This window comes from Oncorhynchus keta, chromosome 2 (assembly GCF_023373465.1).
Source record: "Oncorhynchus keta strain PuntledgeMale-10-30-2019 chromosome 2, Oket_V2, whole genome shotgun sequence".
Classification (NCBI taxonomy): domain Eukaryota; kingdom Metazoa; phylum Chordata; class Actinopteri; order Salmoniformes; family Salmonidae; genus Oncorhynchus; species Oncorhynchus keta.
The window spans coordinates 27315768-27331357 of record NC_068422.1 but is presented as its reverse complement, the minus strand read 5'-3'; the positions used below and the strand labels follow the sequence as shown (position 1 = coordinate 27331357).

The following is a 15590-nucleotide window of genomic DNA, read 5'->3' as shown; positions in this document are numbered from 1 at the left end:
GAGAGACTTGGTCAGTCAATTGCTAATATACTAATACCATTAATAACCTGTGGATTCTATTCGATTAGATACATTCAAATTGTACTGTATGTTAAACATCACAGCATAGTTGAAAGATATATGGCTCGTAGAAATCAGAAGAGGGTGGCCAGCAGAGATAGGTGGGAGGGGCAGAGAGAAGCTGAGGGTTGGGATGTGGAACTGGAGACAAGTGGGAGTGGAGTTTCTGACGGTCAAAGATAAATGTCAAAATAAACCCCCCCAAGAAATATGTTTTGAATGACTGTTATATCCCATGCCTGTTTGCCTCAGGCTGAGGTACAAGCAGGTGCTTGTATGTGTGTACACATGCATTCAAACGCACTCATGTGCACACACTCGGACACATACACATATGTAAATAGCGGCACACATGCACTCAAACACATACAGTCGGCCTTGCTGTTTTGATTTTTGTTGTCCTTGATGTCTTTTGTTTGTTTGCATTGTTGTTTTCCTTAGTTGTTGTCTTTTGTTCATTTTGTTGGTGCATTGGTGGACAGAGGCATGGTGGTGGGAAGGGGTTGGGGGAGAGTGGAGGGAGAGTTTTGTTGGGGGGGGTAATGTTTTCTATTCTAGTATTTTATGTTTATATCTTTGTTGTGTTCTCATCCTCAGTGAGGTCTCCTGTCCTGCGCTCTCGTCGCAGTGGAACCCCTCGACGACACCTCATCACCCCCATACCAGGTCTCTCTCTCTCTCTCTCTCTCTCTCTGTGTGTGTGTGTGTGTGTGTATGTGTGTGTGTGTGTGTGTGTGTGTGTGTGATACCTAGTGTGTGTGTGTGTAATGCCCCCTCATTCCCCCATCCCCCTCATTCCCCCATCCCCCTCTCTCTCTCTCTCTGTGTGTGTGTGTGTGTGTGTGTGTGTGTGTGTGTGTGTGTGTGTGTGTGTGTGTGTGTGTGTGTGTGTGTGTGTGTGTGTGTGTGTGTGTGTGTGTGTGTAATGCCCCCTCATTCCCCCATCCCCCTCTCTCTCTCTCTCTCTCTCTCTCTCTCTCTCTCTCTTCACCAACTCTCTTTCTCTAACCGCTCTCCTCTGCCTGATCCCAATAGGATATTATATAACCAGAGAACTTATCCTCCTCCTCCTCATCTCTTCTTGTCTCTTCTTCTTCTCCTCTTTTCATATCTCCTCTTGCCTCCCTCTTTTTCCAGTACATCTCATATCCTGTCTGACTGAAACACCTGCTCAATATCCAATATCCATTTCATACACATGCAGCACACACACAGGGACGGCCCTAGAGTTTTGGTGGTCCTTAAACAAAATGTTGTTGGGGGGCCCCCCACCTCGAGGTCAAAACCTTTTAGTGGCCCCCGTCTTGACGGCAGAAAGAAAAAAAGGTTTGTTTTAGAGTTTACAGTAATTCAACACATTTTGCAATGAGGTGCAGAGAAAATGTTGCAGTTTCAAAGCAAGTTTGCTGTAAATTTACACATTTTGCCAATGGGTCTGTGGGATAAATTCGCTACATGACAGATAATTTCCTGCAATTCTACACATTTTGGCAAGGGCCGGAAAGAAGATTTAGATATATTCTAACAAATTTATTGAAATTCTACACATTTTGCCATAACCTATGTCATGTTAATATGATATTTGCGTGAGAGTGACTACCAAAATCAATGGGGGACCCCTGGAGGTCAAGGCCCCTGGGCATGTGCACTTCGAGCCTGGTTGATAACTCCATGATTACTACAAGTTTATATAGCTAGCTAAACTAACTGACTAAAAATATTAGCTGACATGCATGGGTTAATTGAGCTAATTGAGTGACTGCCAGTGACTGACATAAACAAAAGAAAAATGGCTGATGTACAACAACATTTTGAAATTGCACATTGTGTATTCTACTACTTTAACTTTTTAACAGTAAGACCCCGACTGAGCTCTTGAGACCCCGGGGTCTAAGCAACCGCTTATGTCGCTTAGGCCCAGCCCAGCCCCGGCCCTGCACACACACACACACACACACACACACACACACACACACACACACACACACACACACACACACACACACACACACACACACACACACACACACACACACACACACACACACACACACACACACACACACACACACACACACACACACACACACACACACACACAGGCCTCTTACGTCTCTGTGAGAAACACAAAAGCCAGAGAGGAGCAGTGCTAAGTCATAGACATGCGTGGGCTGACTGCATGGAGCCTTTGAAGCCTTTCTCAAACTAGACCAATTCAAGAGTCAGACACAGTGCATGTGTGTGTGCATACCTTAAAAGCTTCTCAAACTCTCTCTCCATTCAAGAGTAAAAAACGCAGAGGGAAGGCATTTTCTACCGCCGCCACAGAAGTAAATGACCCCGGCCATCTAGCGCTCAGAGGTGAGGGGTTAAGGGGTTGAAAGGTCAGCTCTCCACCAGGGCGGAAGAAAACGAACATGTCAAACACAGCCAGTGAGTTCTGACAAGTCAGGGTGATGACCTCCGATAGAGATATGCAGATTGGGCCCTTTGGTGAATGGACTCCATTTTGTAAACTCCCACACAGTGTCACTGCCAAACAGACGGTTGACCAGTGCTAGGAAGGTTTAGAACTATAGTACAATACAGTGGGTCTTCTGTGGTTAAAGGGAATGAGTGAGTGTCTGTGTGTGTGTGTTAATATGTGTGTGATAACATGTACAGTGGGGCAAAAAAGTATTTAGTCAGCCACCAATTATGCAAGTTCTCCCACTTAAATAGATGAGAGAGGCCTGTAATTTTCATCATAGGTACACTTCAACTATGACAGACAAAATGAGAAAAAAATCCATGGTGGTCCTTCTGTGGCTCAGTTGGTAGAGCATGGCGCTTGTAACGCCAGGGTAGTGGGTTCGCTTCCCGGGACCACCCATACGTAGAATGTATGCACACATGACTGTAAGTCGCTTTGGATAAAAGCGTCAGCTAAATGGCATATATTATATTATTATTATTATATTAAATCACATTGTAGGATTTTTAATGCATTTATTTCCATATTATGGTGGAAAATAAGTATTTGGTCAATAACAAAAGTTTATCTCAATACTTTGTTATATACCCTTTTTTGGCAATGACAGAGGTCAAACATTTTCTGTAAGTCTTCACAAGGTGAAGAATTAATTCATCCATGCAGATCTCCTCAAGAACAGTGATGTTTTGGGGCTGTTGCTGGGCAACACGGACTTTCAACTTCCAAAGATTTTCTATGGGGTTGAGATCTGGAGACTGGCTAGGCCACTCCAGGACCTTGAAATGCTTCTTACGAAGCCCCTCCTTCGTTGCCCGGTTGGTGTGTTTGGGATCATTGTCATGCTGAAAGACCCAGCCACGATTCATCTTCAATGCCCTTGCTGATGGAAGGAGGTTTTCACTCAAAATCTCACAATACATGGCCCCAATCATTCTTCCCTTTGCAGAAAAACAGCCCCAAAGCATGATGTTTCCACCCCCATGCTTCACAGTAGGTATGGTGTTCTTTGGATGCAACTCAGCATTCTTTGTCCTCCAAACACGACGAGTTGAGTTTTTACCAAAAAGTTATATTTTGGTTTCATCTGACCATATGACATTCTCCCAATCTTCTTCTGGATCATCCAAATGCTCTCTAGCAAACTTCAGACGGGCCTGGACATGTACCTGCTTAAGCAGGGGAACACGTCTGGCACTGCAGGATTTGAGTCCCTGGCGGCGTAATGTGTTACTGATGGTAGGCTTTGTTACTTTGGTCCCAGCTCTCTGCAGGTCATTCACTAGGTCCCCCCATGTGGTTCTGGGATTTTTGCTCACCGTTCTTGTGATCATTTTGACCCCACGGGGTGGGATGTTGCGTGGAGCCCCAGATCGAGGGAGATTATCAGTGGTCTTGTATGTCTTCCATTTCCTAATAATTGCTCCCACAGTTGATTTATTCAAACCAAGCTGCTTACCTATTGCAGATTCAGTCTTCCCAGCCTGGTGCAGGTCTACAATTTTGTTTCTGGTGTCCTTTGACAGCTCTTTGGTCTTGGCCATAGTGGAGTTTGGAGTGTGACTGTTTCATGTTGTGGACAGGTGTATTTTATACTGATAACAAGTTCAAACAGGTGCCATTAATACAGGTAACGAGTGGAGGACAGAGGAGCCTCTTAAAGAAGAAGTTACAGGTCTGCCAGAAAACTTGCTTGTTTGTAGTTGACCAAATACTTATTTTCCACCATAATTTGCAAATAAATTCATTAAAAATCCTACAATGTGATTTTATGGATTTTTTTTCTCATTTTGTCTGTCATAGTTGAAGTGTACCTATGATGAAAATTACAGGCCTCTCTCATCTTTTTAAGTGGGAGAACTTACACAATTGGTGGCTGACTAAATACTTTTTTGCCCCACTGTATATCTCCTCTCCAGACTACCATGGTGGTTTCCAGCTTCAGCCAGCCAAGGACTTGGGGAGAGACCATCAGCTGATGGAAGACCTAGAGAGACTACGTGTGTCTGGCCTCCAGGATGGTCTCCTGCCCCCTTCCCGCGCTTTCACCCCCCTCTTGGATGTCCCCATGGACAGCTACACCCACCACACCCTACGCTCACGCTCTCCGAGCCCCTCACCCCCCAACTGGCTCCTCACAGAATCCCCACACACTACCAGACGCCAACCCCAAACCAGCCACTCTCCAAATAGGCGAGACAATGGTTTGTCCTGGCCCCGGCACTATGATGAGACCTCATTGCTGTCGGAAGATACCACTCTGGAGCGGGGGAGGTCGCCGGTGAGGAACAAACATAATGGAAGGGTCAGGAGGGACCAATGGGAGGGCGGCCCTGAGAGGAAGCGAGGGATGGCCGAGGGGTACATGGAGGTGAGAGTACACTTACCCCCCAGGAACATTCAACCCACCCAGGCTCAGGTGCTTGAGCCTCCCCCACAGGACCGAAGCCCCTCGACAGGGAGGGAGAGGGTGGGACAAGGCCAGAGAGGGAAGGTGAAGCAAGCGAACAGACTTTCGCCAGGACGGTCGCAGAATGGTCACCATGGAAACGCAACACCTGGAGCCATTCAGGAGTATGAGATCACCACGGTGACCATCTCCAAATCAAAACAGTCTCTGGGTGAGTAGGCCTATTTGAGAGTCACCAACTAATCTGCAGCCTGCTAGTACTCTACCTTACCAGTAGAGATCAGTGTTATTACATAACAATGGCCCTGTATAAAATAAACCCCTTGTAAGGCTGTATACAAAGTGTAACACATCTGATTCAACTGTCTTTTTTTGTTGTTCTATTTTTACATATATTCTTATTGGATATCCCCCCCAGCTCTACCGTCAACAAATGCAATAAATGCAATAAATATGGCACTTTACATAACAAAAGCAGTTCATACGTTCTCATAGATCATCATATAGTGTTAAAAAAGATATATATATATATGCCATTTAGCTGACGCTTTTATCCAAAGCGACTTACAGTCATGTGTGCATACATTCTACGTATGGGTGGTCCCGGGAAATGAACCCACTACCCTGGCGTTACAAGCGCCATGCTCTACCAACTGAGCCACAGAAGGACCAAATCCTAGAATATTGGAAGGGAAGGTGCACATTTTCTAAGATTGACATAAATGCTCAAGCATATACTCACACATACTGTACATGTACACACACTGCCTTCAGAAAGTATTCAAACACCTTGACTTATACCACATTTTGATGTTACAGTCTGAATAAAACATGTAATATTTTTTTTCTCATCAATCTACACACAATACCCCATAATGACAAAGCAGAAACAGGTTTTAAGACATTCTTGCACATGTATTACAAATAAAAAACAGAAATACTTTAACATAAGTATTCAGACCCTTTGCTATGAGACTCGACATTGAGCTCAGGTGCATCCTGTTTCCATTGATCATCCTTGAGATGTTTCTACAACTTGATTGGAGTCCACCTGTGGTAAATTCAATTGATTGGATATGATTTGGAAAGGCACACACCTGTCTATATAAGGTCCCACAGTTAACAGTGCATGTCAGAGCAAAAACCAAGCCATGATGTCGACTGAATTGTTCATAGAGCTCCAAGACAGGATGGTGTCGAGGCACAGATCTGGGTAACGGTACCAACACATTTCTGCAGCATTGAAGGTCCCCAAGAAAACAATGGAGTCCAGACCATGAGGGACAAGATTCTCCGGTCTGATGAAACCAAGATTGAACTCTTTGGCCTGAATGCCAAGCATCACGTCTGGAGGAAACCCGGCACCATCACTACAGTGAAGCATGGTGGTGGCAGCATCATGCTGTGGGGATGTTCTTCAGCAACAGGGACTGGGAGACTAGTCAGGATCAAGGGAAAGATGAACGGAGCAAAGTACAGAGAGATTCTTGATGAAAACCTGCTCCAGAGAGCTCAGGACCTCTGACTGGGGCAAAGGTTCACCTTCCAACAGGATAATGACCCTAAGCACACAGCCAAGACAACGCAGGAGTGGCTTTGGGACAAGTCTCTGAATGTCCTTTTGTGGCCCACCCAGAGCCTGGACTTGAACCTGATCGAACATCTCTGGAGAGACCTGAAAATAGCGGTGCAGCAACACTCCCCATCCAACCTGACAGAGCTTGAGAGGATCTGCAGAGAAGAATGGGAGAAACTCCCCAAATACAGGTGTGCCAAGCTTGTAGCTGTCACGCTCTGACCTTAGATATCTCTATTATCTTTATATTTTAGTTAGGTCAGTGACGAGGGTGGGTATGCTAGTTTTTGTATTGTCTAGGGTTTTTGTATGTCTAAGGGTTTTGCAGGTCTAGGTATGTATGTCTATGGTGGCCTGATATGGTTCCCAATCAGAGGCTGCTGTTTATCGTCGTCTCTGATTTGGGATCATATTTAGGTAGCCATTTTCCCTTTTGTGTTCGTGGGTTCTTGTCTACGTGTAGTTGCCTGTCAGTGCTCATTTTGTATAGCTTCACGTTTCGTTTTGTTATTTTGGTTAGTTTGTTCAGTGTTCATTCTTATAATAATAAAGAATGTATGCATACCACACTGCGCCTTGGTCCGATTCATATGACGAACATGAAAGTAGCGCCATACCCAAGAAGATTTGAGGCTGTAATCGCTGCCAAAGGTGCTTCAAATTGTCAATCGGTTTTTGCTTTGTCATTATTGGGTATTGTGTGTAGATTGATAAGAAACTATTTAGTCAATTTTAGAATAAGGCTATAATGTAACAAAATGTGAAAAAAGTAAAGGGGTCTGAATACTTTCAGAATGCACTGTAAGTATTCACACCGCTGAGTCAATAGATGTTATAATAACCTTTTGGCAGCGATTACAGCTGTGAGTCTTTCTTGGTCTCTAAGAACTTTGCACACCTGGATTGTACAATATTGACACATTATTATTTTCCAAATTCTTCAAGCTCCATCAGTTGGAATGTTAGCCATTTTCAAGGCTTTCTATTGATTTTCAAACTGATTTAATTCAAAATTGTAACTAGGCCACTCATGAGCATTCAATGTTGTCTTGGTAAGCAACTCCAGTGTATATTTGATATTGTATTGATTATTGTCCTGTTGAATGGTGTATTTGTCTCTCAGTATCTGCTGAAAAGCAGGCTGAATCAGGTTTTCATCTAGGATTCTGCCTTTGCTTAGTGCTATTCTGTGTATTTTTATCCTGAAAACTCCCTAGTCCTTGCCGATGACAAGCATGCACATAACACGATGCAGCCACCACCATGCTTGAAAATATGAAGAGTGGTACAATTCTTAGTGATGTATTGTTGACCCCAAACATAACTCTTTGTATTCAGGACACATTTCTTTGCAGTTTTAGTTTAGTGCCTTATTGCAAACAGGATGCATGTTGTGAAATATTGTTATTTTGTACAGGCTTCCTTCTTTTCACTCTGTCATTTACGTTAGTATGGTGGAGTAACTACAATGTTATTGGTCCATCTTAGCCTACAATTTTCGCGCCGCTGCGGAAATCTAATTAACATAATACAAAATTCCCCATCAAAGTCTGTCTGTTTAAGCTAGAAATATCAATCCACCACAACCGCCAATATCGCCCTTCTGCAACTGCAGTGAACAGTGGCAGAGCTACAGCGGTGTTTGTCAGACCATGAGACGTCTTCTCCCAAAAACGTTGGTTTGACAAGTCTTGTCTGAAGTCAGTACAGCCTCTTCTGCCAACTTCTGTCTACAGCTTCCGAACCGTTTGGGCTACTTACTAACATGACCCCTCTGTGGAAACCTGAGTCTCTCCGTTTTGCTCTAGGACTGAAGGTCTCCGGTACCAGTTTTAAAAAATGAATGGAAGTATACATGGAGATAGTTTAGTGTCAAAAATAAAGGGATAAATACACGTAAAAAAAAATATTTCTTATATCTCTCAGATTTTCTCATAAACTCAACAAAAAAAGAAACGTCCCTTTTTCAGGACCCCGTCTTTCAAAGATAATAAGTAAAAATCTAAATAACTTCACAGATCTTCATTGTAAAGGGTTTAAACACTGTTTCCCATGCTCGTTCAATGAACCATATAGAATTAATGAACATGCACCTGTGGAATGGTCGTTAAGACACTAATAGCTTACAGACGGGAGGCAATTAAGGTCACAATTCTGAAAACTTAAGACACCAAAGAGGCCTTTCTACTGAAAAAACACCAAAAGAAAGATGCCCAGGGTCCCTGCTCATCTGCATGAACGTGCCTTAGGCATGCTGCAAGGAGGCATGAGGACTGCAGATGTGGCCAGGGTAATAAATTGCAATGTCCGCACAGGTACAGGATGGCAACAACAACTGCCTGAGTTACACCAGGAACGCACAATCCCTCCATCAGTGCTCAGACTGTTCCGCAATAGGCTGAGAGAGGCTGGACTGAGAGCTTGTAGGCCTGTTGTAAGACAGGTCCTCACCAGACATCACCGGAAACAACGTTGCCTATGGGCACAAACCCACCGCTGTTGGACCAGACAGGACTGGAAAAAAGTGCTCTTCACTGATGAGTCGCGGTTTCGTCTTACCAGGGGTGAAGGTTGGATTTGCATTTATCGTCGAAGGAATGAGCGTTACGCCGAGGCCTGTGCTCTGGAGCGGGATCGATTTAGAGGTGGAGGGTCCGTTATGGTCTGGGGCGGTGTGTCACAGCATCATCGGACTGATCTTCTTGTCATTGCAGGCAATCTCAACGCTGTGCGTTACAGGGAAGACATCCTCCTCCCTCATGTGGTACCCTTCCTGCAGGCTCATCCTGACATGACCCTCCAGCATGACAATACCACCAGCCATATTGCTCGTTCTGTGTGTGATTTCCTGCAAGACAGGAATGTCAGTGTTTTGCCATGGCCAGCGAAGAGCCTGGATCTCAATCCCATTGAGCACGTCTGGGGCCTGTTGGAGCGGAGGGTGAGGGCTAGGGCCATTCCCCCCAGAAATGTCCGGGAACTTACAGGTGCCTTGGTGGAAGAGTGGGGTAACATCTCACAGCAAGAACGGGCAAATCTTGTGCAGTCCATGAGGAGGAGATGCACTGCAGTACTTAATGTGGCCACACCAGTAATTACTGACTTACTTTTGATTTTGACGCCCCCTTTGTTCAGGGACACACTATTACATTTCTGTTAGTCATGTCTGTGGAGCTTGTTCAGTTCATGTCTCAGTTGTTGAATCTTGTTATGTTCATACAAATATTTACACATGTTAAGTTACAAATAATAAACACAGTTGACAGTGAGAGGACGTTTATTTTTTTGCTGAGTTTATTTCACATGGTAAAACCTCTGAGCGGGTTCCTTCCTCTCCAGCAACTGAGTTAGGAAGGACGTCTGTATCGTTGTAGTGACTGAGTGTATTGGTACACCCTCCGAAGTGTAATTAATAACTTCACCATGCTCAAATGGATATTCAATGTCTGCTTACATTTTTTAAATTAATTTGTAAAAATGTCTAAAAACACGAATCTACTTTGACATTATCGGGTGTTGTGTGTAAGCCAGTGAAACCAAATCGCCATTTTAAATTCAAGCTGTAACACAACAAAATGTGAAAGACTCAAGGGTTGTAAATACTTTCTGAAGGCACTATAAATACCCCTATAAATACATAAACTAAGTCTTGACTGAAGACTAGGATTACTAGTTGATTGGCTGGAACAATAGCCTGCACCTCCACCGGCCCTTTGTGTATAAACTCTCTATCTCTGCTTTATAGGTATCAGTATCTCAGGTGGGATGGAGTCCAAGGTGCAGCCTGTGATCAAGATAGAGAAGATCTTTCCAGGAGGAGCTGCCTCTACCAGTGATGTTCTGAAGGTAAGCTTCTTTAGCAATATTAGGGCAGCTCATGTTTTAATCAGAGCTGCGCCCGATGAAACAGCGTGACGTGTTTAGCAGTTTTGGTCTGTGACATTTGTAAATGGCACTCTAGCTTGGTCTTGTGTGTGTGTGTGTGTGTGTGTGTGTGTGTGTGTGTGTGTGTGTGTGTGTGTGTGTGTGTGTGTGTGTGTGTGTGTGTGTGTGTGCGCGTGCGCGTGCGCGTGTGTGTGTGTGTGTGTGTGTGTGTGTTTTTATATCTCCAGTATGACTGATGAGGTACATGGGCTGGGCCAGGTAATGTATGGGTAATATGACTCAGCCAGAGTGTATTAATAGAAGGGAAGAGATACTGAATGAAGCAGGGGGATGAGGTCAGAGGTTAGAGGTTACAGTGTGGTGAAGGGCGTAATGTCTGAGACAACCCTACTGTAGCGATCTCTAGACACTAGGTCGAAGTTTCAAAATCAGGAGTGTTTGTGGGTGTGTTGCTGCCGTGAGCATATCAGGTGACAGCACTTCCCAGGTTCGATAGGGCCCTGACTCGAGTGTCAAACACTGGGGATCTGGTGTCGGCTAAGCCTTTCAGTTTCCATGAGTCCCCCCCCTCTCTCACACACACACACACTGACATGCATGCATACAAAAACGTGACAGAGACCTTTGTGAAGGAGAGGAAGGGGAGGACAAGGAGGGAGAGAATTGTTTGGGAAATAGAGAGCGAGAGATAGAACGATGTAGACGGAGCTAGACGTGGTTGGTTTGCTCTAGCCCCTTAATTCCTAGGCATAGCCTGATAGCCTGTCCCTAACTTGTGTGTATCTGCCACACACTAAGAGCAGGGGGAAGTCGGATTACTACACCAGACTGACTGTTCACACACATCCTATCCCCTTGTTCCTGTCTGATAACCGCCTATCTTTAAGCTAGCCACCAGGTCTGTATATGTGTGTGTGTGTGTGTGTGTGTGTGTGTGTGTGTGTGTGTGTGTGTGTGTGTGTGTGTGTGTGTGTGTGTGTGTGTGTGTGTGTGTGTGTGTGTGTGTGTGTGTGTGTGTGTGTGTCACGCTTGCTATTGGCCCTGCTTGACGGTTTTGTCTAGAAGGGATAGAGCTTTTGTCAAAATTGACTTTTTGTAGCAGGTTAGGAGAACCTAAGCAGCAGGTTAGGAGCATTAACATAGCAGGTTAGGATAATTATATTACTCTTTTTAAAATGGTTAGGGTTAGCTAAAATGCTAAATAAATCAACTTTTGACATCAGTTTGACAAAAGCTGTATCCCATCTAGACATGAAGTGTGTGAGTATGCATGGTTGACACAAGGTGTGTAAATGAATGTGTGTACAGTGTATATCCGTGCCATGTGCTGGTTACTGCTCTCTCTCACTATCTATCCTTTCCATCTGGGCTATTAGCTGAGATCCCCCATTAGAATACCAGTCTGCTCAGTAAGACCGCTGCCCAGAAAAAAGGGGATGTCCTGTGGACATTCGGCGACATTCCCGTTAGGTCCCTTAAGGGTTTCGGTGCGATGCTATCCCACTGAAGAGGTTCTAAGAACGCTGCGTGATCGTTCTCTGGTAGACCTTTGTGTAGTTCCCTGTAAGTTACCAAGACGTCACTGAGGGCCATGTCAGGACCTTTTTAAGAAATTTTCCAGGACTTTTATTTAACTAGTCTTTAGGACGTTGTGTGATGGTCCGAAGGGAACGTTCTCTAGGGGACTTTTTTGTAGTTCACAGTTTGTCCCAGAGTGTTTTTAGGACGTTCTTGGAACGTTGTGTCATGGTCCCCTGAACGTCCTTGGGACGTTGTGTCATTGTCCCCTGGAGGTTTTTGCCACGTTATGGTCCCTGGTGTAACAAACCACTATAATTAAATACATTAAATTGCATGGGGGTTTTAAGGTAAGCTCTTTATCAATGAATGCACAACCTCTAGATTTGGGGTATGCTGATCTTTCTGCTGCACCACAAAGTCTGTAGAAGTTCAGAAGTACTCTACACATTCAGCCCCTATAATACATCTCTGCACTTAGCAAAAGAGTGCCATCTGCTTTATAGTTATCATTTAAACTGACATTTGTGTCGTTGATTTAATTTACTTATTTCAGTAATTTGAGTTTGTGTTTTTTGTATAGTTGTCTAATGTTGGAGTGGCGTGTTATTTTGTTTTAATGTTACACCTGAATTGGAATGCCGTGAACCAAGAGGTTGTGAGTTCAAATCCTAGTTGAGGACATGTTAAGTAATAATTACTGTTGGAATAAACATACACAATTGAATCATGTATTTTAACGTGTGTCAATTACAGTATGAAAGTAGAAAACAGTATGTTAAAAGCACTCTGGTTCACCAATCAGGGCCTTGATGGGCTTGGCAACAGTAGCAAGGGGTGATGTGTAATGAAAATAGCTTGCGCGTGGGGGATGACAACGTTTCTTTGGGACCATCAGGTGATGTCCATGGGACAAACCCGGGAACTAGACAAAAACATCCATTGGACCATGACACAATGTCCTAAGAATGTCCTAAAAACTTCCTTGGGGACATCTCGGGACCAACCGGGAACTAGACAAAACATTTCGGGGACCATGAAACAACGTCCTGACGACTTTAGGAGACAATTTTGTGACATTCTGGGGACATGCTAACAACTGATTATTGTTTGGAGGGTGTGTACTTATCAGTACTCTAAAAACTAGATGATTATACCATTTAACCGGTCCTAGTGTTCTAGTGTTGCTCTCTCCAGAAATATGGCCTGGAGTCTGGATAGGTATCCACTACCACCACTGCCTAGAAATGAAGACCAATGCACATAGCTGAATAATCCACATGAATAGGTTTAAAGTATAACAATAAATAACTGTTTTTAATTTCGATACTGTATTTGTAATGTCAAACCAGACTACAATAGAGAGATCTAATTCAGTAGGGAGGACACTTTAGTGGATGATGCCTGTTGGTTAGAGAAAGACAGAGAGAGAGGAAGCCTCAAAAATAACATCCATAAATGTTTACCAAAGAGGATGAATGACATTATGTTTAATATTCAAAATTAATTGTATTAATCTGCTCTTTAGTTTAATGGATCAACATTTTTTGATACTGGCATCATGGGAGGAAGGGCATGAATGTTTTGGGTCAATAAACATGATAAAATATTTTGTTGGACAACAGTTTCATGAAGGGAGATGTTCCAGCAGGTTTGGGTAAAATAGATTATGTGTGTGATTATGTTGTAGCCATGCAGTGGGGTTGTGTTGTGAGTGTCAGCCAGGTGCATCCTCGGTGTGCACTGATGACATCACAGGAACTTCCTCTCCTCGGGGTTCCAGAACTCGGCAGTGCTCTGTTCACTTCCTGCAGGAAACAATGCAGGGGGAGGCATTAAGTGTGGTTGGTGTGTGTGTTTTCAACATAACCTTGGGCTTCATCTACTGGGATATGAGTATGGAGATTAGAGAAAAAGACGCTAAGTGGGATGCACAGTAAGCATGTGTAAGCCTATGTGTGTGTATATCACCTCTAACCTGTATTTGTGTGTGTGTGTATGGTTTGTGTGTGTTTTGTCTATGCATGCATATGTGTGTGTGTATGTGTGTGTTTCTCTCTTTGTGTGTGTATCTCTCCAGGCTGGGTATGAGCTGGTGTCGGTGGACGGTGAGTCTCTGCAGCGTGTGACCCATCTTCATGCGGTGGACGTAATTCGCCGGGCGTTCAGCAACAAGGCCAAAGACTCCATGGTGTTCATCGTCAAGGTCCCCAAGGGGCCCTAAGAACCCAAAGAGCCCTGCTGACTAGCCCACTGTCAGGCTTACATAAATACTACAACCTGAGTACTACAGGCCTGTCAAAAAGGATGCTCCGAGGTGCAGTTCACCAACCCACTTTGTCTTGAAATGGAAATGAATGAAACGCTGGTGTTCAAACCAGAACGTTGTCAGATACGAGTATGTGGATTTACAGAAGATGAGGATTCGTCTGATGCAGATGGTTCGGAATGGAAGGGAATGGTCTACTCACAGAGGAGCGGAAGGTACCTCTTACACTGACCAATACGCTTGCTTCTCCTCTAGGGCAAAAGGGACAATGTTTCCATAGAAAACAGGAAATACTGCTAAAACAAAATGCAGGCAAGCAATGTCTCTCACCACTCGCACGCAGGAAGTATAACCCCCCCTATACGCACAGTTCCAGGGACCATTTCAGTCCACCACGGTCCTGCCAGAGAGAGAGTTATTACTGTGTTCAACGTCATGAGGTTTATAGTCCAGATTAAGCCTCTGTATTATAGTTGTGGTTTAGTGGATGTCTAGGGGATTAGTACAAATTGCAGCTCTGTTTAAAACTGTATTTCTGGCAAACAGAGGTCATGTCTCTGGAGCAGGATGCCACTTTAGATGCTTCATTACATAGGCTTGTGGACTGAGCCTGAACAGACATGTGGAGGAGATGGAGGAAAACCTAAATGATGTACAGGATGTGAGGACCAGTGGCTTAAACTAAGGTTGGGTTGAGAGGCAGAGGGGCTAAGACTGGGGTGAAGAGAGAGGGACTGTCTGGGTCTGGGAAGGGTGGATGAAGGGCTAATGTTAGGTCAAGGGTTAATATTAGGTTAAGTTTAGGTCCCTAACTCCCTGGAATCACCAGAGTGTACAGTGCACCACGTATAGTTCCTGACCTTTATGAGCGGCAGAGGGCCTGAGAGGTGCTTACATATGACTTGCTGTAGGGCTAGAATGTCTGGCTGGTGACAAATGCTGCTGTAAAGCTCAATGGCAGTATGGTCGGCTAAGCTTCTGTTATTTATATATATGTATATGTGTTTATATATGTATGTATGTATGTGTGTGTGTGTGTGTGTGTGTGTGTGTGTGTGTGTGTGTGTGTGTGTGTGTGTGTGTGTGTGTGTGTGTGTGTGTGTGTGTGTGTGTGTGTAATTAAGCATAATATACATGTAATAAACATACAATAAGGTACATCCAAAATGTTTTCAGAGCTATCGTATTAATTTACCACAATAAATGTTTTATTGACACTACACCGTCTGTCTGTGTCTCTGGATCGTGTAATATTAATGGAAGTAGCTACAGGAAGTAGTTTGGTTGTCAACTGATAAATATGAAGGGGCAAATCTTCACTTCCACTTAAGTCAGATTTTCACTAAGGCTGGGATGAATTTGTTCAATGGCGATGGCAGATTGTGAACATTTGAGGGAGTTA

At 44.0% G+C, this 15590-nt stretch overlaps 1 protein-coding gene across 1 annotated transcript in view; it reads left to right on the top strand.

Annotated features, from left to right (window-relative positions):
* LOC127909342 (PDZ domain-containing protein 7-like) overlaps positions 1-15299 on the top strand; it is a 54843-nt gene extending 39544 nt beyond the window's left edge. Inside the window, exons 12-15 of the mRNA XM_052470247.1 lie at positions 658-726; positions 4450-5151; positions 10262-10362; positions 14000-15299. Coding sequence (XP_052326207.1) covers positions 658-726; positions 4450-5151; positions 10262-10362; positions 14000-14143 — 1016 coding nt within the window. The 3' untranslated portion in view covers positions 14144-15299. The remainder of the gene's footprint in view (positions 1-657; positions 727-4449; positions 5152-10261; positions 10363-13999) is intronic.
* The last annotated feature ends 291 nt before the right edge of the window (positions 15300-15590 follow it).